The 23921-nt window shown below is 45.0% G+C and overlaps 1 protein-coding gene across 5 annotated transcripts in view; it reads left to right on the top strand.

Annotated features, from left to right (window-relative positions):
• carmil2 (capping protein regulator and myosin 1 linker 2) overlaps positions 1-23921 on the top strand; it is a 314585-nt gene that overhangs the window by 99889 nt on the left and 190775 nt on the right. For 4 of the 5 annotated variants that reach the window (XM_085991327.1, XM_085991326.1, XM_085991329.1 and 1 more), the window contains 7 exons: positions 920-993; positions 3303-3378; positions 5401-5489; positions 6968-7062; positions 8777-8863; positions 10917-11026; positions 17834-17911. In XM_085991327.1, coding sequence (XP_085847453.1) covers positions 920-993; positions 3303-3378; positions 5401-5489; positions 6968-7062; positions 8777-8863; positions 10917-11026; positions 17834-17911 — 609 coding nt within the window. The remainder of the gene's footprint in view (positions 1-919; positions 994-3302; positions 3379-5400; positions 5490-6967; positions 7063-8776; positions 8864-10916; positions 11027-17833; positions 17912-23921) is intronic. The other variant, XM_085991330.1, reaches the window with a different exon arrangement.

Genomic DNA, 23921 nt, shown 5'->3' with positions numbered 1-23921 from the left:
TTGTATTCCAGCCTCCTTGAGATAAAGACCAACATTTCATTAGCCTTTTAAATTATTTTTTGTACCTGTCCACTATCTTTTAGTGATTTTTGTACTTGGACCCCTAAATCTCTTTGCTCCTCCACAGTTCCTAGCTTGTCACCATTTAGAAAATACTCTGCTCTATCTGTCTTTCTTGGCTCCAAAGTGGATGACCTGATCATTGAACTTCATCTACCACAGTTTGCCCACTCATTTAATCTAGCAATGTTCCTTTGCAACTTTCTGCTCCCATCTACACTATTTACTGTGCCAGGTAACTTGGTGTCATCAGCAAACTTAGACATATGGCTCTCTATTCCTTCATCCAAGTCATTCATAAATATAGTGAAAAGCTGTGGCCCCAGTACAGATCCCTGGGGGACACCACTAGTCACATCCTGCCAATTTGAGTACATACCCATTATCCCTACTCTCTATCTCCGACCTCCTAACCAATTCCCTATCCAAGCTAATAGGTTGTCTCCAATTCCATGCGCTTTCATTTTTAACAGTCTCTTACGGGGAACCTTGTTGAATGCCTTCTGGAAGTCCATATAAATAACATCCATAGACATTCCCTTATCTGCCATGTTATTTACCGCCTCAAAAAATTCAACTAGGTTTGTTAGACATGACTTGCCCTTTACAAATCCATGCTGGCTCTCTCTGATCAGCTCATATCTGTCCCTAATAACAGATTTTAGTACCTTCCCCACAATTGACATTAGACTAATATGCCTATAATTTCCTAGTTTATCTCTCTGGCCCAGGTGTCTTCTACATGAGAAAAGTAAATTTTCGTTTAGCCAATGTGTTTAATTAGCCTGTCTTCAGCAGCTTTTTGTGATGCAGTTCAAACGTGACCAGTCAGCTGGACTTTCTATTTTTCTCCCCCGAGGATGTAGACACCATCTACCACAGCCAGAACACCCGGGAGTTTAACCTACTAGACTTCAGCCACTTGGACACTCGGTGAGTTAAGGCCAACTCTTCCTTTCAGATCACTTAGGTGAGCTAAAATTAGAAGTAAAGTTTCTCTCAATAGGTGGAACCTAATCCAAATCAGATATAAGAGTAGAAATTTATCTTGGTGGTACTGCAAAACGGGTGGTGTTGCATCAGCATCCTGCTATACGCCCCATCCGATATTCAGTTCTATTGACTTCACGTGGGCACTGGACAAGGCCCTGTAGTAAGGAAAAAACACAGGGGGAAAAATTGGGGGGGGGGCCTAATTTTAGTGGCCCAAAAAGGTTAGCGCCCCCCCCCCACCGTAAATTCACCCACTACTGGAAAGCACTCCACCTCCTGCTTGGGGCGCTACTACTGAATTTCGTGGCACTACGTGCAGCAATGCCACGCATAGGCCTCATTGCAGACCTCCTTCCCTGATTAAAGGGGAAGGGCCCAGTGCTGCATGCACCGGGGCCCTTCTGGACCACCGGGGAACAGGGTGCCGTGAAAACAGCCTAGTACTCAAGAGGAGTTCCAGGCTGAGCAATCGCGGCCGGCACCCCGCATACAAAAGTGAAAGGGGGCAGGTGCTGGCAGTCGGCCAAAATAAAAATGGCCACCGGACACCTGCCCTTTAACTTGCACCACCGCCGCTGCCAAACCGCCTTCTGATCCTGTCGCACATATTGTGCGGTGATAGGTCAGGGGGCGCAAGGGAAGTTTGTGGCCAAGGCGTGAGCGGGGCGCTGTGCACGGCCATGACGTCATCGCCGGTAGCGCAACGGTGTGGGGCGCTAGTGGCTACTGCCGCTGCTAACCTCCCGCTGAATTTCGCGGGAGGTGTTATCGGCGCCGCGCCCGGGCACTAGGGGTTTTGTGCCCCTAACTAGAGGCACAAACCAACCCAATTTTCCCCCCATAGTCCATAGTCAGGTGGTGACTAACATTGGAAGGAAAAATAATTTAAAAAGGAGGAGATAAGCCAATATGAAAGGTGGACAAAAATGCATTTCCTGTTACTGACAGTTATCTGAATATTATTCATTTCCCCCCCTTTTCTCCTGAAGGTACTCTTGTTGATGTTACAGTTCCACTGAAGCTGGCTATCCTTCAGTGGGCATTCCTTATGTGTGAGCCTTGACAGTGAATGCTATCATGGCTGGACTTTCTCTTGTTTGTGATGGTCATTAACTGGCACTCAAGTGATGCAAATGTTACCTGCCACTGGTGAGCCTAAGCCTGAATGTTATCCAGGTTCTTCTGTAGGCTGGCCTGGGTGGCTTCATCATTGGAGGAGTTGTGAATGGAGTTGAACACTGTGGAATCATCATCAGTGAATAGCCCCACTCCTGACCTTATGATGAAGGAGACTGTGTGGAGACAACAGGCCATTCTCATAGAAACATAGAAGATAGGAGCAGGAGTAGGCCATTCGGCCCCTCGATCCTGCTCCGCCATTTAATGAGATCATGGCTGATCATCCAAATTCAGTACCCTGTCCCTGCTTTCTCCCCATATCCCTTGATCACTTTAGCCTTAAGAAATATATCTAACTCCTTCTTGAATATATTTAATGAATTGGCCTCAACTGCCTTGTGTGGTAGAGAATTCCACAGGTTCACCACTCTCTGGGTGAAGAAATTCCTCCTCATCTCTGTCCTAAATGGCTTACCACTTATCTTTAGACTGTGACCCCTGGTTCTGGACTCCCCCGCCATCGGGAACATCCTTCCTGCATCTAGTCTGTCTAGTCCTGTTAGAATTTTATAAGTTTCAATGAGATCCCCTCTCATTCTTCTAAACCCCAGTGAATATAAGTCCAATCGACCCAATCTCTCCTTATACATCATTCCTGCCATCCCAGGTATCAGTCTGGTGAATCTTCTCTGCACTCCCTCCATGGCAAGAACATCCTTCCTCAGATAAGGCGACCAAAACTGCACACAATACTCATGAGGAGGGAGGGAGGTAAAACCAGTGGAAGAGTGACCCTAGGCCACTCTCCGATCCCTCCTAGTAACCACCTAGTACAAGCTGTTTCTCTTATTTACTTTCAACATTATTACATCTTCACTCTGGGAGGAAAAAAGTGATTTTTGGTGAAATTACATTCAAGTAGATTGGATTTTTAAAAAAATCCTCTGAAATGAGTGGATCCATTAGACTTTTCCAAAATAAAAACAGAAAATGCTGGAAATACTTAGCAGGTCAGGCAGCATCTGTAGAGCGAGAAACGGAGTTAACATTTCAGGGCGATGACTCTTTTCTAAATATGCTTTTGATGTTTATTGCCTTAATCAAACATTAATACCTTTTCCGTCTAACAGAGATGTGGCATTGAGTGTGGCAGCTTTGGCATTTAACCAGTGGTTTACAAAGCTTTTCTCCAAGGATTTACGGCTGGTAAGTCCTATTGGAACAAATTGGATGTATTACATCAAGAATCAGTCTGGCAAAAACTCTGGGTAGCATCACTGTAGAGCGTGGAAAGCAGTTGCAATCATGTCGACAGCTTTAAATCCAAACTAACCGCAGCTAATTACAAAGACTGTTTTACTCCAAATTATTTCCTGTGTGACCCAAGATTGACTGCAGTGAAGGAAATAATCTGATATTTGGTTGACGTCTTAATGCTACATTTAGTTGATTATTTACACCACAAAATGTAATCTAAGCACATTAATAATGGGGAGCAAGCCCCTTGTAGCAGACTGATCCATGCTGCCTTGATATCTTCTGTTTGTCTAATGTCCAACGTAACTTGAGAAGTTATATTTGTCCTCTAACCCAAAGAAATAAAATAAAATTATTTTAGTGCTGTTTGCAGGCAACAGAAGAGATCTGACCAAAAACAAAGTAACCCAGAGACATTCCCCAAACTCTGGTTCCCACTGCAAATCCAAATGTGCAGCAAGCATTATTCTACACAAATTCACAGTTATAACTGCTTGTGAGGCGAAACAGGTTCTGCAAAAAAATTCCACATGTATCAACTTAGGCCTTGCGTTGAAGAATGTTGGAGAGTGAGATTTTCAAGAATGTGATTCTCATTTGACATTGGTAAAACTAATGAATCAGCAGTCTACTAACAGTCATGTGTTTTAGGAGGTCGTCATCGTACGTGTCTTCACACTGTTCCCTTTGGGGAACTGTATGAAGTGGTGGAAGGATTTCTGGCTGCGTTTAACGCTCCTTCCGTGACCGTAACCATCTTCATACCAGCCATTAGGGTGGTTAGTCCTATGGTGGGAGGGTTTTACGGACTCCCACAACCCATACGAGGGGGGGGGGCCACCCACACCCACGGACGCAAGTATCCCGCTGGATGTCAACCCAGAATTTAGAGCCGGAGCTCCGACTCCACTTGCTGGGACTGTCTGGAGTGGGGTTTGAAACCCTACACCTTCTGGCCCAGCGGCGGGGATGCTACCGCTACGCCAAAGGCCCACTCCGTTTTAGGAGGTGACGTTCACTTAATATTACCAGTCAGATCAGGTGAATGCCATTTCCTGTACTTTTATCAATATCAGTAGATCTAAAACCATCACGCTACTGAGCAGTGTAGCTGTGCAATTTAAGAGATTTGACCATACAGTCCAAACATGGAAATATTTGCTGGTTATTAAGGGTCCTGGTTCTGTGATGTACCATAGTGCTGGCATTCTTTGACATTTTCTGTATTTGCCAGAACAAAGGAAACTACTTAAAAGATATGGAGAATAAATTAAGTGAAGCTGGTCATTCCCAGGGGTATGAGAGACATGCACACACCTAATGTAATCAGGCGGATTAAAGGAACATCGTAATAAAATTAATATTAAAAAATTCAATAGAAGTTAAATTATTTTTTCAAATAATTCAAAGTGAGGTATGAAAAATAATCCAGCCGTGAGATATGATTTAATTTCCCACTCAAACAGTCCTCTGTGGTGGTGTTTCTGTGTGCAGCAGCTTGCTAAAAATAACTGATTATAAAAAATAATAATTAATAAACTCTAAATTGTTATGATAAATGGCAGGTCAAAATAGATCAATTTACAGAATTGAATTTCTCTCAGGATTGACTTCTTCCTTCACATTTAACTGCCCTTGAACTCTGATTTCTTCCCAGTTTATTCAGATTCTCTGTGTCTTTGTGCAGCCATTTGTTTGCTCCAGTTGAAGTTGTTTTTGGCCCATTTCTTGTAGAAGAGAGAAATTTGCCATTTTATGGGAAATACAGTTCTAGCCTTTGCCATTACTTCTTTTTGGACAACCTGTAACTAGTGTTGATTTCAAAAATTCACCTGGTGGAAAATTGGCACGTTGACAAACCTAAGTACAGGCGACACTAAGGATAGTGATGAAAGGTAATCTTGAATAGGGGAATTTTTAATAAAGGAACCTACCTGATGTATTCTTTGTAATATTCCTTGTCACCGCCAGAGCCCCGATGTGTTAGAGCAGGTCCTCTACGTGATCAGTTGGTCCACTAAACTGGAGGAGTTGGTTTTAGAAAATGCTGGAATGAAGTTGTAAGTAGACTATCAATTTTGATGGTGTTTTCATTATGTTAACATTCAGTTATGCATTTTTCCTTCCTTTTATCTAGCAATTTTCTCTCTACTTGCTGGGGTGCAGTTCCATGGGTGTGAGGTGCTGTCCATTCCCTCATTATCCTATATGTGTGAGCCTAGACAATAAGTGTTGGCAGGTTATTCGACTGCGGAGAGTATCACAGCTGAACCAGGTGCTTTCCTCACCTAATGTTTGCACGTGCTCACTCTGGCAAAGGTCGCTGGATAATGATGAGTGGGAATCTTGTCTGATTTGCCTGAAGGGATTGAACCTTTTCTGACCTTAAAGGTTCAGCTACTCACTGTCATCACCAGCTGAGCCATTAGTGTAGCCCCAATTGCTTTTGTTAAAGATTTATAAATGTTAGGAATACCGGACATCTAGTTCAGGTTGTGATGGAACAGTTTGTTTACTCCTTTAAAAAGCTTACCAGTCTGTTGTACCTTTGCAGTGTCACCAATTTCCTGATTTTAACTGGGAATAAAATTATATTTAATTTGGTTCAATTTGTTATATTAATATTGCCTTATATACAAATAAACTATTTTTTGCATAGCTGTAATTCAAACTGTGACTTAGATCGGCAATGTTGCTCATACAGCAGCTACTGGAAGAAATTCTTTTAAATAATGAAATGGCAGGACACTGTAGGAGGATATGGAACTTAACACACAATGTGGTAACATCACAACTGGAAGTACTTCTCTGCCCCTGGTGCAGGCAGTGTTACACCTAGGTCTGGTGTGTAGGACTAAACCGCAGGAGGACTATTTCTTTTTTTTAATGAAAGTTGATGGCAAATTTAGTGACATGTTCAACTTATTTCTATTCACAGGTCATTGAATGAAACATTTATATTCGTTTTGTGACTCGTGTGTAACAGGAAAAACTGAGTGATTTCTTTGTGAATGTAATAATTTATCCTTTTTTTCCAAGAAGGAAACCAACTGTGTTTGAAGAAAGGTTAAAGGCAGCTCGCATGCTTCAATAAGGAGTATTAAAGTATCATCCAAACTTGTAATAATCACTTAAAGCTAAATTTTAAAAAGGCATGAATTAATCATTTTATTTTAAACAAAATTATTCCCACACCAGTTGCAGCAGACTAGATGATGTGGAACATGAAATACCCTCAGTGATTCCACTTGTGAGAAAGATCTTCATATCTCACTGCGTGGAATAAATCGGCGCTGCCTGTGCTCCCCGTGTATCTCCTCTATTTTATTCCATAGAATTTTAAGTTTTGTGATCCAGCAGTGGCTGTGGGCGAATCCTTTTCCTTCATTTTGATTGTGCGGCGTCATCATTCTATCCTAAGTAAGAGAAGAAACAGTGTTGTCCAGGCCTACAGGCCCCAGATTTCTATGTTGATGTACATTAGAGTTGAGTTGCAGTCAATCAGTCTGTATGTTACATAAGTGCCTTACTGTTTCAGTGATGCTGGACAGAAAATAGCACTGGCTCTGGAAGAGAATTTCCACCCTGTGCTTCACACGATAAACCTATCCAGCAACCAGCTGGAGGACAGAGGTAAAGATCAGACTTTGGTCTCTTCCGTTTCATTGATTTATTATTTACTGGTAAAGTTGTTAGAGAACTGTTTTGTCAGAATTTTTTAAATTTCTAGTTTTGATCCAATGCAAGGCCCAGCTCAAACCTAGGTCACCACCATGCATCCTCGTCCAGACACACTGAACACATTTTATTGATGCAACTTTAGGAACAGCCAGCAGGAGGCATACTTTATATGGGTCAAGCTGGACAATCTAACAGCTCAGCTAAGTACTAAGAAATTATGTCACCAAACTGGGAATTATAAATCTGACTAAGAGGCAATCCAGGGACTTGAATCATTTCCTTCTGGAGTCGAGTGTTCAAGCACCTCAATTACTAAACTTCCGGCACCAATCCATTCTAAAACTTCCAAGTATCTAAATTCATGTAGCCTTCCCATGTGAAATATGCCTCTTCTAAACTAGGACATAGCAGCTCTGGTGTAAGAAGTTGCAAAGACTTTTGGGTCCCTATTGGGTTGAAGGACAAAATTAGAAAAAGAGTTCTGTTTGAGACATGGGTACATACTCTGTTTTAGAGCACAGTTGTGGTTTCTATCCACAAGAAGGGAAATTCTAATGAGAGCAAAAACTACTGAGGGATCTTGCTGATATCTGTGGTTCTTAAATTAGCTTTTTGAGTCACTGTGGATGTGTTGCAGGCCTGTGGTGTAATCAAAAAGAAAATGTTGGATTTCATTCACATGAAAAATGTGTGCAGCGGATTGCGGCTTCACACAAGTTCACTGAATACCATAAGAATTCAGGGAAACCTATTTGCATTGTTTTACTTGATTTCAATAAGACTTTCAACATACTTCATGAAAAAGCTGGACACTATGATGGTACATGGCTAAATTCAGGATGGGCACTCTCATTCCAAGATCGACATAAGGGTAGACGAAATACTCACTTGGCCTATCCCTCTTCAAAGAGGAGTGAAATCGTCCTCTGTCACCCACCCTATTCAATAGCCTCATCAATAATGATTCAAATGGCATCGTAAGGGACAACGTTGGAGGGTCTGTTCCAGGCACTTCTGAAAGAGTCGCAATGCTTTCTTTCAAGAATTATATTGTGTTGCTAACAGACTCTCCTAGGCCTGTAATACACTTACCTCATCAGCTTGAACAATGGACTAACCAATGGAATATGATGCTGCTGCTCTCGAATGCAATATTACAGCTTCAGATCGCTAAACTCCAGCAGCATTTCTATAGGTGTCCCTAAGTCTTGACTCACTGTTAACAAGGTGATGGGTTTCTGCATGTGTCAGGCACACAGTTGATCACAAAAAAAGCTAAGGACTAAAATAGAAGGAAAAGCAGCTAAGCCCAAAAAGATGAACTGATGGATTTCTAATTCATTGACACGGCACCTTTTATTATATATTTAAATAAGTGACTGAGCCAGGGCATGGGAAGTACCAAGCACAGGCTAGACCTTTCCAAAATGGAAGGAAGGGAGGAAGAAGAAAAAACTGAAGGAGCAGTCACTCTGTGGCCTTCTTTACAATTAATGTATGAAATAAAATTGAGAAGGGGCCTAGAAGCAGGTGGCTTCTCTGCTCTCTTGCACAGAGCAGGTGTGTGGAAGGGGGAGGGGAACATCAAAAGTTAATGAAAAAAATAGAAACAAAGATAAACTGATCAATAATATATTGTGACACCAGTCCTCCCTGTCTTCAATAGGGGTGTCAGCACTCAGTCAACAGTTTGAAAAGCTGTCGAAAGGACTGAAGTACCTCAACCTCTCCAGAACATCACTGGCTGCAAAAGGTAAGTCTTCACCAAGCCGCCAAGTTTCTGTCAGCTACAAGCTTGGACACAGTTATTTGTATGTGGACTGCTTGTGCTTTTGAAAAGGAAGTTGAAGTTATTCCTAAATATGTGCCTCTGGTCCACAAATCATGGTGAAATATGACAGCATTAGACGCATAGGAAAAATTTGTGAAAAGGGCTTATTCTGAATTATAACCGGGCTCAGTTTGCAAATTTGCAAAACAGCTCCCATTTTACACAGAGCAATTGTATAAGAAAACTAGCATTAGAACTGCAGTATTTTGTGTGCATGGAGCTCTCTGTTTGAAATGTAGACAAAAGGAAGATAATGCTTGGACGCACATGCTCACATGACAGAGCAGTGGCAACCTATTTTTATTTTAATTTGCCCAGATTTGCATCCTTTATGATGCGGCAGTGATACACCACATAACAGACCCTTGCATTGTGCTGTTGGAATGATTCAAAAAATATTTTTTTCAGTTGCTAGGTGTAGATAAAACGAGCAACAATAGCCAGCTTCCTCCCTGAGTTAAAGAGACATTCCACTGCTGCTCAGAATCAGGAGTGGCAACTGTATAACTTCTTGTAACTATAAAAGTGACATGAGGAAAGAAATGAAACCATTTTTCAACATGAAATACTTTCTAGATAATTCTTAACGTCTAACAATGATTTAATTCTCATAATTTTTATAACTGCATTTTTTTTCTTTTATGATATTTAAAGTCCATTCAGAATTTGGCTTTAAATTTAACACAAACAAATCATTTCAATGCTGCATAAGGAAAAAAAATTACAAAAATAAAATGATTAGCAGCTCTAATATATAACCATTAGATGCTACGAATCATTTATTTTCTTCACGTGACTTCATGCTGCCTTGTGTGGAAACTCATGATATGATTGGCTGATCATCTGCATGATGGGTTGACATAGCAACACTGGATCACTGATAGATTGATAGGACACATAATAAGGATAGGAAGAGAAGCACCGTGATCAAACACAGGTATATTGGATGTAAATATTAGCCAAAAAAAACCCATCAATCAGGCTATTTATATGAACCTGCAATTGTTGATTGCAGTATCAACTAATTTGGAAATTTTCAAGAAGAGAAATTGAGTTGTTACCCTGGTACATGGATATAAACTTGATAGTCAAAATGTTCAAATAATACCTATTGTGTCTCTCCATTTTTCCCTCCTCTCCTGAATTGGGTGCTGGGCATGGTTTAGTGGGTGCTGGGCACAGTCTGGTAGCTTGTACAAGTAACCTGTGTGTGAGTGACAGAGGCTATTCAATCATACACCTGAGCCCAGTCACCCACAGACACATTTACCCAGCGGAGCTCACTGGACGGTGATTTGGAGAGAGATTCATGTTCTCCATCCTGGAGATACTGGCACTGTATTTCTGCAGGTTTTTCCCAATCTCCTGTCTTAACTTTGGTGGAAGATCAACGGAAATCCCAAAGAAATTGAATAAACGACTGTTTTTAGCCATTTGCACAGGATTTCCACTGATCTCTGCTTCAATGAAATACTCCAGGTATCAATTACTGCCTCAATGGAAATACTTCAGGTATCAATTACTGCCTCAATTTCCTTTCCTAAAATACATCAGTGAACTACATGGGTTTTTACGACTATCCAATAGTTTCATGGTTACCATTACTGATACTAGCTTTTTATTCCAGATTTTTATTCCAGACTAACTGAATTTAAATTCCCCAGCTGCCCTGGTGGGATTTGAACTCACGTCCTCTGGATCATTAATCCGGGTCTCTGGATTACTAGTCCAGGCCTCTGGATTACTAGCCCAGTGACATTACCACCACGCTACCATTTCAGGTGTAGATTACTGCCTCAATGGGAGTACTCCAGGTATAGATCACTGCCTCAATGGAAATATTCCAGGTATAAAGTGTTGCCTTATAAAGTAGTATGTTCAGTGGATATATGAAATCTTTACATTTTGTTATTGATCTCTTTCTGTAGCCTGGCTCTCTGCACCGTCTTTTCACCTTTTTTCTTCACCTTTTCAGGGCTTAACACTTTGGCTCAGTCATTTATTGTTAATGAAACTTTCGCATCCTCTCTTGTTCACCTGGACCTGTCTGGGAATCCCGGGATATTCGCTGCTGAAGACACCTGTGTAAGTGGATGGAAGCAGCAGCACAGGCCTCAATGTAACCACCTTTTTGGTTTCTGATGTGCCTAAACTTTGAATTTAGTGTCTGAATATTCTCATCCAGTCTATAAAGCATTGGATCTAAGAACATATCTCTGTGTGGCACTCAGCTCACTTTTAATAATGTACATCAAAAGGGTCAGTTGGGAATTAGTAATCTGTACAACTAAAGGTGAATCTGAGAAACTTTCATGTTCCTGTTTATACAAAGCTTCTTGCTAAGGCTCAAACAACTTCCTTCACAAAAGACATTCAGATCTCCCAGTTCCAGTTTGCAAATATTGAGACTAATGTTTCTCATCAGTAAAAGTGGCCTAGCTTGCAAACCATGTCAAACTTCCACACTGATTTTAGCTGATATGTTTAAAAGTGAATGGGGGTAATTTTGATTTTGTGCGATAGTGTAACGTGGATGATAGCAAATTGGCAGCCCATATTATCTCTCCTGATTTTTAATTTCATTGACTTTAAAATTGCCCCCAATGTGCTGCACAAAACCGCACTGACTGATTCAACACTCCCTTATCTATGGCTTGTCCTATATTTTCCTGAAAAAATAGCCTCAAATAATCGTGGATAGGAAAATAGATTGAAGCACAATCTACAAGCTTGTTTAATGCCCATTGTAGTTCTTTAAGTGTTTGACACAAGCGTTTTTTTAGTTTGTTTCTACTAGATTTTGTATATGATTTTTCTCATTTAATTTGTATGCTAATTAGAAAAATAGTATACCAACTCCCATCATTTCCCTGCTGGATCAGAGTTTATCATTTTCAATTGCTGAAAAGTGGAGGGCAATTTGAAACTCGAGTAATAATGCAGAAAGTCCGCATCTTAAACTGCATATGGAAATTTTTAAGTAATAAAGCTGTTTAACAGTAGCATTATACTGCACATGTTGTGTTGCTGTGGAGCAGCTTTGGTTTCACAGGAATTGCGAGGTATTCAGTATACCTGTAGCTGACCCAGGTTTCAGTTTTGGGAGTGAGACAGCCTCCAGCACATGGAATACGTTAATGAAGCTCCCCAGTGGTCTGTTTGATTACCTTTAATTTTCTAATCATTAGTAAAGAGGTGACAGAATGCTCAGCTTTCTACTAACATTAAACGTGTCACTGGCCTTCAGACACTTGTTAGCACAGCTCTGTGTCTGTATTGCTCGCATGTGGTTGTTAGAATATTTTAATCATATGGTTTAAACCAAGTATCCCAGCTCGCTTAGCACCAGACATTTTAGCAAGAGGGTGGATGTCGGTGGAGGCTGAGTCTTGTCTCTATGGATGAACAAAGACAATTAGTAAGCAGAGAGAGTGCAGATTCATCAGAATAATACCAGGATTTAGAGGGTTAAATTATGAGGGCAGGTTGCATAAACTTGGCTTGTATTCCCTTGAGTTTAGAAGGTTGAGGGGTTGTAAAAATGTTGACCATTACTAGTTGACCATTTTCCCATCAAACCCTGCTTGTGTACGGCAAGTTAAAATCTCCTCTTGACATATTAGCTGAGCTTGTATTATTTGGGAACAGACTGAGCTTGTAGCTGCAAGGACCAGACACTTACAGATAACAGATGGTTAGCAACAGGATACAGTCAGAGGCAAGGCAAGTATAGACTGTGGTTTATTGGGTATAATTATAGGGCTAGTAGTCAGTGGTTTTTAGAATTCTCAGGACAGTTGGAAGTCCACAGCCGAGCAGGCAGCCTGCAGAAGTCAAGAGTGATCACCTTGAGCCTAGGAACCAGGTTGTGTTACTTCCTTGTCATTTGCTTGCTTGTCATTTAATGTAATCTGAAGACAATTAGTGAGTCAATATATATTAAAGCTTGTTGTTGACTAACCACCCGAACCTGAGCCACGCAGAAGTTATTGTTCAAGGACTAGAACCCTTTGTTGTGACAGTAACAGGAAAGAAATCCGCTAGCAGCAGTGCTCCACTTTTCTCTCTCAGATCTGTGGGGAGCCAGCAGTATACTTGTGTGCTGTCAGCTCGTGCCACTGTCAAACCAAGTACCTCTCTGATGCGCCATCAATTACTCAAAAGACTGAGGTTAAGTGAGTAACAACCAGGCTTTTATTAACTAAAGAATGAAGGTCTTGTCTCGAGTGGTCGACCCGTCCAGAATACTAAGGGACTGGGAGGTAGTCACTTATATACCTGGAATAGTGGGAGGAGTCAGCCGAGGCATGTCCAGACCTGTACCTAGTGGAATACACATTACACATACAGACAGGTATACAGTGGTTTACCACATTCACCCCTTGTTTAAAAATGAGTCCGGCGGGGTGAAGTGTATTTAAAAGTTCGTGTATTGGAGTCTCTCCGGAGGTCTTGTCTGCCGCTGTGATCGACGTGGCGACGGCAGGGGTGGTGGAGCTTCCGGCGTCGCGTCCCGTGTAGGCTGGGGCCCTGGAGTGTAGTCCTCGTGGGTGACGGTCCAAGGCGAGCCGGCTGCTGGGGTTGGATATCGGGTCGTGGGGGGGGGGGTGGTAATGGGTAGTGGGTTACAGCGGTCCCCGAGGGTGCGAGGTCTCGTATGGAGACTGTGTCCTCCCGCCCGTCCGGGTACGCAATGTAAGCGTACTGGGGGTTGGCGTGGAGGAGGTCGACCCTCTCGACCAGGGGGTCCGTTTTATTGGCCCTCGCGTGTCTTCTCAGTAGTACTGGCCCTGGGGACGTCAGCCATGGCGGTAACGATGTCCCCGATGTGGACTTCCTTGGGAAGACAAACATTTTCTCGTGAGGGGTGGCATTGGTGGCAGTGCAGAGCAGTGACCGAATCGAGTGGAGCGCATCGGGGAGCACCTCCTGCCAGCGGGAGGTCGGAAGGCCCCTAGACTTTAAGGCTAGTAGGGCGGCCTTCCAAACTGTTGCATTCTCTCTTTCCACCTGTCCGTTCCCCCAGGGGTTGTAACTGGTGGTCCTGCTTGTGGCTATACCCCTAGCGAGCAGGTACTGGCGGAGTTCGTCGCTCATAAACGATGAGCCCCGGTCGCTATGGATATAGCTGGGGAAACCGAACAGGGTGAAGAGACTGTTCAGAGATTTAATGACCGTGGCACTGGTCATGTCCGAGCAGGGGATAGCGAACGGGAAACGGGAGTACTCGTCAATGATGTTGAGGAAGTACACATTGCGGTCGGAGGAGGGGAAAGGCCCTTTAAAATCGACGCTCAGGCGTTCGAAAGGGCGGGTGGCTTTTATCAGGTGGGCTCTGTCTGGTCTATAAAAGTGCGGTTTGCACTCAGCGCAGACTTGGCAGTTCTTGGTCATGGTCCTGACCTCCTCGATGGAGTAAGGCAGGTTGCGGGCCTTGATGAAGTGGAAGAACCTGGTGACCCCCGGGTGGCAGAGGTCATTGTGGAGGGCCCTCAGCCTATCGATCTGCGCGCTGGCGCAGGTGCCACGCGATAGGGCATCTGGGGGTTCATTGAGCTTCCCAGGCCGGTACAAGATCTCGTAGTTGTAGGTGGAAAGTTCGATTCTCCACCTCAAGATCTTGTCATTTGATTTTGCCCCTCTGCTTGTTGTTGAACATAAAAGCAACTGAACGCTGGTCAGTAAGCAGGGTAAATCGTTTTCCGGCCAGGTAGTGCCTCCAATGACGCACAGCCTCCACAATAGCCTGGGCCTCCTTCTCGACCGCGGAGTGTCTGGTCTCCGGGCCCTGGAGGGTTCGTGAGAAGAATGCCACAGGTCTCCCCGCCTGATTAAGGGTGGCGGCCAGGGCGAAGTCGGACGCATCGCTTTCCACCTGGAAGGGGATGGATTCGTCCACTGCGTGCATGGTGGCTTTGGCAATGTCCTCCTTGATATGGTGGAAGGCCAAGCGGGCCTCTGCCGTCAGGGGAAAAGAGGTGGATTTGATCAGCGGACGGGCTTTGTCTGCATAGTAGGGGACCCACTGGGCGTAGTAGGAAAAAAACCCTAGGCACCTCTTCAGGGCTTTTAGGCAATGGGGCAGTGGGAGTTCCATAAGGGGACGCATCCGGTCCGGGTCGGGACCGATGACCCCGTGTTCCACAACACAGCCAAGGATGGCGAGGCGGTCTGTGCGGAATATGCACTTCTCCGTGTTATATGTCAGGTTCAGGAGTTGGGCGGTGCGGAGGAATTTCTCGAGGTTTGCGTCATGGTCCTGCAAGTCATGGCCGCAGATGGTCACATTGTCTAGGTAAGGGAAAGTGGCCTGCAGCGCGTTTTGATCGACCATCCGGTCCATCTCCCTTTGGAAGACGGAGACCCCGTTGGTAACGCCGAAGGGAACCCTAAGGAAGTGATAGAGGTGGCTGTTTGCCTCAAAAGCAGTATACTGGCGGTCTCCAGGGCGGATGGGGAGCTGGTGGTACGCTGATTTCAGGTCAATGGTCGAAAAGACGTGGTACTGCGCGATCTGGTTGACCATGTCAGCTATGCGGGGGAGTGGGTAGGCGTCCAGCAGGGTGTAGCGGTTTATTGTTTGGCTGTAGTCGATGACCAGGCGTTGTTTCTCGCCGGTCTTAACGACCACAACCTGGGCTCGCCAGGGGCTGGAGCTGCCCTCAATAATCCCCTCCTTCAGGAGCCGCTCCACTTCGGTTTTGATGAAAACCCTGTCCCTGGCACTGTATCGCCTGCTCTTTGTGGCGATGGGCTTACAGTCGGGGGTGAGGTTAGCAAACAGTGGGGGGGGGGGTGGGACTCTGAGTGTGGAGAGGTTGCATCTGGTGCGCGGCGGGCAATTTGGAGGCTGCTGGCTGCGGACTGTGAGTGGGGGGAGGGGGCCACCGTACGCCATCGTAACGCTTTTGAGGTGGCACTGGAAATCCAACCCCAGTAGGACGGCAGCACAGAGGTCGGGCAGGACCAGGAGTTTAAAATTATTGAACACAGTCCCGTCTACTACTAGTGTCACCACGCAGTAGCCGCCAATGTCCGCTGATTGGGACTCGGAGGCCATAGAAATCCGCTGGTGCGCAGGCAGGACTGGGAGAGAGCAACGCCGCACCGTGTCGGGGTGGATGAAGCTCTCTGTGCTCCCGGAGTCAAAAAGGCAGTTTATTGCATGGCCGTTTACCTTAACGTCCATTTTGGACCGAGCTAGTTGGTGCGGTCTCGTTTGGTCCAGCGTAACAGAGGCCAGCGTAGGGGTCGGTGTGTCGCTGCGGGTATCAGATGGGGGGGGGTTGGCGGTCTGCTGCGTCCCGGCTGGTGTCCAAGATGGCGGCGTCCATGTGGCTGGAGTCGTCCAAGATGGCTGCTGCTGCGGTGGTTCGCACATGGCTGGGGAGGCCCAAGATGGCGGCCCACACGGCCCACACGGGGCGCTGTTGGGGGCCCAAGATGGCAGCTCGCCCGGCCCACATGCGGCGCTGCTGGCGTTCGGGGTGGCTTTGGCCTTGCAGACGCTGGCGTAGTGTCCCTTTTTCCCGCAGCCCGAGCAGGTCGCATTCTTCGCCGGGCAGCGCGCTCTGGGGTGTTTGGCCTGGCCACAGAAGTAGCATTTTTGGCCTTGGGGTACTGCTGTCTGGCTTTGGGACACTGCTGCGGTAGTTGGGCTGTGGCTGGGGTGGCACGGTGCTATGGGGCTGTCCTACCGTGTCCCAGGTTGTCGTTCCCCGCGGCGTCCACGGTGTAGAGGAGTAGGCATCCATGCCCCGGTAGGCTGCGTCCAGCGTTAGAGCGATTTCGGAGGCTTTGTCGAGGGTGAGGTCACTCTGCTCCAGCAGTCGCTGTCGGGTGTAGTTGGACCTGTGGCCCGCTACGAAGGCATCCCGAATCAGTTCCTCCGTGTACTTAACGGGCGTTACCGCCTTACACCCACAGGCCCGGCCAAGCACGGACAGTGCTTGGAGGTATTCCTCAGTCGATTCCCCAGGTTGTTGCTTGCGACTCCCCAGAAGGTGCCTGGCGTATACTTCGTTCACAGGGCGCGTGTACTGGGTCTTGAGGAGCTGGAGGGCGGCTGTGTACGAGGTCGCGTCCCGGATGACTGAGTACACTCGGTGGTTCACCTTGGAGATCAGGACAGACAGTTTGTCCGCATCCGTTTCGACCGCAATGGAGGCAGTCAGGAATGTCTCGAAGCACGTGAGCCAGTGAGCAAACGTGTTGGAAGCGTCCGCTTCCCGACTGTCCAGGTCCAGGCATGCTGGTGTGAGGATCTTCTCCATTATAAAAAAATTTCGTTAATAAAATTGATGCGCCATCAATTACTCAAAAGACTGAGGTTAAGCGAGTAACAACCAGGCTTTTATTAACTAAAGAATGAAGGTCTTGTCTCGAGTGGTCGACCCGTCCAGAATACTAAGGGACTGGGAGGTAGTCACTTATATACCTGGAATAGTGGGAGGAGTCAGCCGAGGCATGTCCAGACCTGTACCTAGTGGAATACACATTACACATACAGACAGGTATACAGTGGTTTACCACACTCTCCTCACGCAGTACTTCCACTGTAACAACAGCATTAGAAAGCAGTCAATGTTGGCCCTCTCAAGGACTCGGACACACCTTTGAGTAGTAAGGGTGCTGGGAGCATTAGACTTGACACTGCGTCACTGCTCCCAGCTTTGAAACCACACCAAGTGACCTCTCTGATGAGGGGGCCAGCCATATACAAGAATGCTATTCTAATCTCTGTTTAGGTAAAAAGGAAATAAAGGGAGGAATAGAATATTATTTTATACTAAAGATTCAGCCTTATGATTAAATATTTATTACTTAAATATGACTCCAGACATCTCATACAAAATGTTTACCAATGTGGCTTCTGCTTTCTTTTTGTGTCAGAATTTTTATAATTTCCTTGCCCGTCCGAATGCGCTGGCTCACTTGGATCTGGCTGGTACTGATTGTGCTCTGGATTCTGTAAGTACCACAGTCTTTTGGTGCAGTTCTCTGACATTATCCCTATCTTCCCAGAACTAGATAATGACTGTCAGTTTAGCCATTGTGTTAGTCTCAGTCTTAGTTCAAGAACTGACCATTTTAAAACTCTGCACAATGTACTATATTTCTGATTTAAGTAGTAACATTCTGTTTCTCCTAAAGATGAATAGAAACATATAAACAGAGAAGATAGGAGCAGGGGTAGGCCATTCGGCCCCTCGAGCCTGTTCCGCCATTTAATGAGATCATGGCTGATCATCCAAATTCAGTACCCTGTCCCTACTTTCTCCCCATATCCCTTGATCCCTTTAGCCTTAAGAAATATATCTAACTCCTTCTTGAATATATTTAATGAATTAGCCTCAACTGCCTTCTGTGGTAGAGAATTCCACAGGTTCACCACTCTCTGGGTGAAGAAATTCCTCCTCATCTCAGTCCTAAATGGCTTACCCCTTGTGATAAAAATGATAAACTTCCGGGAAGTTATGTCATCACTTCCTGTGAACTATGAACTATGAACTGTGTACATACCTCACTTCCTGTCATATGTCACTTCCTGTTGGACTGGTATAAATACTGGTCTGTTCAGTATTGTAAGAGGCTTCTACCAGAGGCATGGTAAAGACCTCTCTTGTGTATATAGTGTGTTTATAAGTTACTTAAAGCTTACTTTAAAGTTACTTGATGGTAAGTCTCCTTTTTCTTACATCACCCCTTATCCTTAGACTGTGACCCCTGGTTCTGGACTCCCCCGCCATTGGGAACATCCTTCCTGCATCTAGTCTGTCTAGTCCTATTAGAATATAAGCCTAATCGACCCAATCTCTCCTCATATGTCATTCCTGCCATCCCAGGTATCAGTCTGGTGAATCTTCGCTGCACTCTCTCCATGGCAAGAACATCCTTCCTCAGATAAGGCGACCAAAATTGCACCCAATACTCAAGGTGTGGTCTCACCAAGGCCCTGTACAACTGCAGCAAGACATCCTTGCTCCTGTACTCAAATCCTCTTGCTATGAAGGCCAACATACCATTTGCCTTCTTAACCGCCTGCTGCACCTGCATGCTTACCTTCAGCGACTGGTGCACAAGGACACCCAGGTCTCGTTGCACTTCCCCTTTTCCCAATCTATTGCCGTTCAGATAATAATCTGTCTTCCTGTTTTTGCCACCAAAGTGGATAACCTCACATTTATCCACATTATATTGCATCTGCCATGCCCAATCACCTAACCTGTCCAAATCATACTGGAGTTTCTCTGCAACCTCCTCACAACACACACGCCCACCCAGCTTTGTGTCATGTGCAAACTTGGAGATATTACATCTAGTTCCATCGTCTAGATCATTAATAGATATTGTGAATAGCTGGGGTCCTAGCACCGATCCGTGTGGTACCCCACTAGTCACTGCCTGCCACTCGGAAAAAGACCTTTTTATTCCAACTCTTTGCTTCCTGTCTGCCAACCAATTCTCTATCCAAGCCAGTACCTTACCCCCAATCCCATGTGCTTTAACTTTGCACGCTAATCTCTTATGCAGGACCTTATCGAAAGCCTTCCGAAAGTCCAAATACACCACATCCACTGGTTTTCCCTTACCTATTCTACCAGTTACATCCTCAAAAAATTCCAGTAGATTAGTCAAGCATGATTTACCTTTTGTAAATCCATTTTGACTTTGTCCGATCCTGTCACTGTTTTCCAAGTGCTCTGCTATTACATCTTTTATAATGGATGCTGGCATTTTCCCCACTACCGATGTCAGGCTTACCAGTCTGTAATTCCCCGTTTTCTCTACCACCTTTTTTAAATAGTGGGGTTACATTAGCTATCCTCCAATCCATGGGAACTGTTCCAGAGTCTATCTTCTTCTTCTTAGGCAGTCCCTCGGAACCGAGGATGACTTGCTTCCACATTAAAAATGAGTTCGCAGGTGACTGATGAGTACAATGCGGGACCTACAGTCTCTGTCACAGAGTCTATAGAATGTTGGAAGATGACCAGCAATGCATCTACTATTTCTAGGGCCACTTCCTTAAGTACCCTAGGATGTAGATTATCAGGCCCTGGGGATTTATCAGCCTTCAATCCCATCAATTTCCCTAACACCATTTCTCTACAAATACTGATTTCATTCAATTCCTCCCTCTCATTAGACCCTATGTTCCCCAACATCTCTGAGAGGTTATTTGTGTCCTCCTTTGTGAAGACAGAACCAAAGTATGCATTTAATTGATATGCCATTTCTTTGTTTCCTATTATAAATTCCCCTGATTCTGACTGCAAGGGACCTACACTTGACTTCACCAATCTTTTTCTCTTCACATATCTATAGAAGCTTTTACAGTCAGTTTTTATGTTCCCTGCTAGCTTACTCTCATAATCTATTTTCCCTCTCTTAATTAATCCCTTTGTCTTCCTTGCTGAATCCTAAACTGTTCCCAATCCTCAGGCTTGCTGCTTTTTCTGGCCAAATTATATGTCCTCTCCTTGGATCTTATGCTATCCCTAATTTCCCTTGTTAACCATGGTTGAGTCACCTTTTTTGTTTTATTTTTATGCCAAACAGGGATGAACAAATTCTGTAGTTCATCCATGTGATCTTTAAATGTTTGCCATTGCCTATCCACCATCAACCCTTTAAGTAACGTTCCCCAATCCATCCTAGCCAACTCGTGCCTCATACCATCGTAGTTTCCTTTATTTAACTTCAGGACCCTAGTCTCTGAGTCAACTACTTCACTCTCCATCTTAATGAAGAAATCCATCATATTATGATCACTCCTCCCCAAGGGGCCTCGCACAACAAGATTGCTAATTAATCCTTTCTCATTACTTAATACCCAGTCTAAGATGGCTGATCTCTAGTTGGTGCCTCGGCATATTGGTCCAGGAAACCATCCCGTATACACTCTAGGAATTCCTCCTCCATAGTATTGTTACTAATTTGGTTGGCCCAATCTATATGTAGATTAAAGTCACTCATGATAACTGCTGTGCCCTTATTGCACGCATCTCTAATTTTCCGTTTAATGCCATCCCCAAACTCGGCATTACTGTTTGGGGGTCTGTATACAACTCCCACTAACGTTCTCGGCCCCTTGGTATTTCTCAGCTCTACCCATACAGATTCCACATCATCAGAACTAATATCCTTCCTTACAATTGTGTTAATCTCCTCTTTAACCAGCAATGCTACCCCACCTCCTTTTCCTTTTTTTCCTGTCCTTCCTGAATATTGAATACCCCTGGATGTTGAATTCCCAGCCTTGGTCACCCTGGAGCCATGTCTCCGTAATCCCAATTATATCATATCCGTTTACATCTATTTGCGCAGCTAATTCATCCACCTTATTACGAATGCTCCTCGCATTAAGACACAAAGCCTTCAGGCTTGATTTTTTAACACTCTTAGTCCTTTTAGAATTATTATTTACTGTAGTCCTGTTTGATTTACACCCTTGATTTCTCTGCCTTCCACTTTTGCTTTTCTCCTTCCTGTCTTTTGTTTCTATCCTTGCTTCCCTTTCCTCTGTCTCTCTGCAAAGGTTCCCAATCCCCTGCCATTTTAGTTTAAACCCTCCCCAACAGCACTAGCAAATACTCCCCCTAGGACACCGGTCCCGGTCCCGCCCAGGTGCAAACGGTCCAGTTTGTACTGGTCCCACCTCCCCCAGAACCGGTTCCAATGTCCCAGGAATTTGAATCCTTCCCCCTTGCACCATTCCTCTAGCCACGTATTTATCTGAAATATCCTTCTATTTCTACTCTGACTAGCATGTGGCACTAGTAGCAACCCTGAGATTACTACCTTTGAGGTCCTATTTTTTAATTTACCTCCTAACTCCCTATATTCAGCTTTTAGGACCTCATTCCGTTTTTTACCTATCTCATTGGTACCTATATGCACCACGACAACTGGCTGTTCACCCTCCCCCTCCAGAATGCCCTGCAGCTGCCCGAGACATCCTTGACCCTTGCACCAGGGAGGCAACATACCATCCTGGAGTCTCATTTGCGGCCGCAGAAACGCCTGTCTATTCTCCTTACAATAGAATCCCCTAGCACTATAGCTCTTCAGCTCTTTTTCCTCCCATCCTGTGCAGCAGGACCACCCATGGTGCCAGGAAGTTGGCTGCTGCTGCCTTTCCCCGATAAGCCATCTCCCTCAACAATATCCAAAGTGGTATATCTGTTTGAAAGGGGGATGGCCACAGGGGACCCCTGCACTACCTGCCTGCGCCTACTACTCTGCCTGGCGGTCACCCATTCCCTTCCTGCCTGTGCAGCCTTTACCTGCGGTGTGACCAACTCATTAAACATGCTATCCACGATGTCCTCAGCATCGCAAATGCTCTAGTATGTATCCATTTGCAGCTCCAGTGCCGCAATGCGATCTGCCAGTAGCTGCAGCTGGATACACTTCCCGCACACATGGTCATCAGGGAGTGTCCCTGATTTCCCACATAGTGCAGGAGGAGCATGCCACGGGGCCGAGCTGTGCTGTCATGACTTACCCTTTAATTAATTCAAATTAAATTAAATCAAATCAATACCACCAATTACACTGCAATTAAATGATATACTCAAGGGCCCTTGTTTACTAGCACTCCCCGCTACACAACAGAGACCTTACAAACTATAGCCACAAAAATTAAGATCTACTAAACTTTATAAACTATTAACCTTAACTGTCAAACTATAGAGTAGTATAAATACTCACCTGGCCGTACTCACCCAATCAGCTGCTTCCTCTTGCCCGCTGAAATAAAGAATAGATTTGCCTTTCTAATCTAGGCTTTATTAACTTTAAAAATCCAGTAGCACATCTTTCAACACCAGTCTCCAACCATGACTGGAGAGAACTGAATTTAAGATGGCCACCACAAATCACCTGACATCCACTACCAATGAGTTTACAGCATATATCTCATGGTAGAAACAAACAACCAATTACAATACTTCTTACTAACACAGAACAACCACCCCATTCACCAATCACAATACTTCTTATTAAACATAGGAAATAATCACCACACCCGCGTCACTTTTTGAATCATGATGTGGCTCTAGAACGCCGCTGCCGGCCTGAGATTGGTAAGCCTCTGAAAAAAGCTCGCGAAAGTGAGCATAAGTACTCACCAGCTTCTCCCGACACTGGGCCTTAATTTCCTTAATTGGAATGAGGGAAGGGAAATAAATAAATATGCTGTTAACTGTGTTAATGTTGATACAATACCGTAACAAGAGACATTTCTTCACTGTCCTTATGCAAGACTTTCTTCCTTTCCCCTCATCCTCTTCCCGCACCACCGCCACCTCCCCCCCTCCGCCCCCCCCCCCCCAATTCCCTGGACATTGCTTTTTCTGTACCTGAAGAATCGGGAGCTAACTTGCTCTCTGACCTCCACCAAGGTTGTTCTGAGCAGGTTGCCAGGCAGGAGGCCTGCAACCGTGACCTGGGAACAACCCCCTTATTCCATTGTCCCTTCCCCAGTGTCCCTACAACAGCAAAACTCAGATTTAGAACTTTACGTTTGAGGCATTGAACCTGTATTTGCCCCTCCCCTCAACCCACGCCATCAAAAACAGTTTATCTGGTCATTTATCTCTTTGCTGTTTGTGGGACCTTGTTGTGCACAAATTGACCTGCTGCATTGTCCTACCTTACAACAGTGATTATACTTCAAAATGCCTCATTGGCTGTGAAGCCCTCTGGGACATCCTGGGGACATAAAAGACACAAGTTCTTTCTTTCTCCCCCACTTCTTTGTTGGAGTGGGCCTTTGGCGTAGCGGTAGCATCCCCGCCGCTGGGCCAGAAGGCGTAGGGTTTCGAACCCCGCTCCAGACAGTCCCGGCAAGTGGAGTCGGAGCTCCAGCTCTAAATTCTGGGTTGACATCCAGCGGGATACTTGCGTCCGTGGGTGTGGGTGGCCCCCCCCCCTCGTATGGGTTGTGGGAGCCCGTAAAACCCTCCCGCCATAG

The sequence above is a fragment of the Somniosus microcephalus genome, chromosome 6 (assembly GCF_052327205.1).
Source record: "Somniosus microcephalus isolate GS21.2 chromosome 6, FLI_Smic_1.0, whole genome shotgun sequence".
NCBI classification, from domain to species: Eukaryota; Metazoa; Chordata; class Chondrichthyes; order Squaliformes; family Somniosidae; genus Somniosus; species Somniosus microcephalus.
This window is presented reverse-complemented; position numbering and strand designations above follow the sequence as displayed.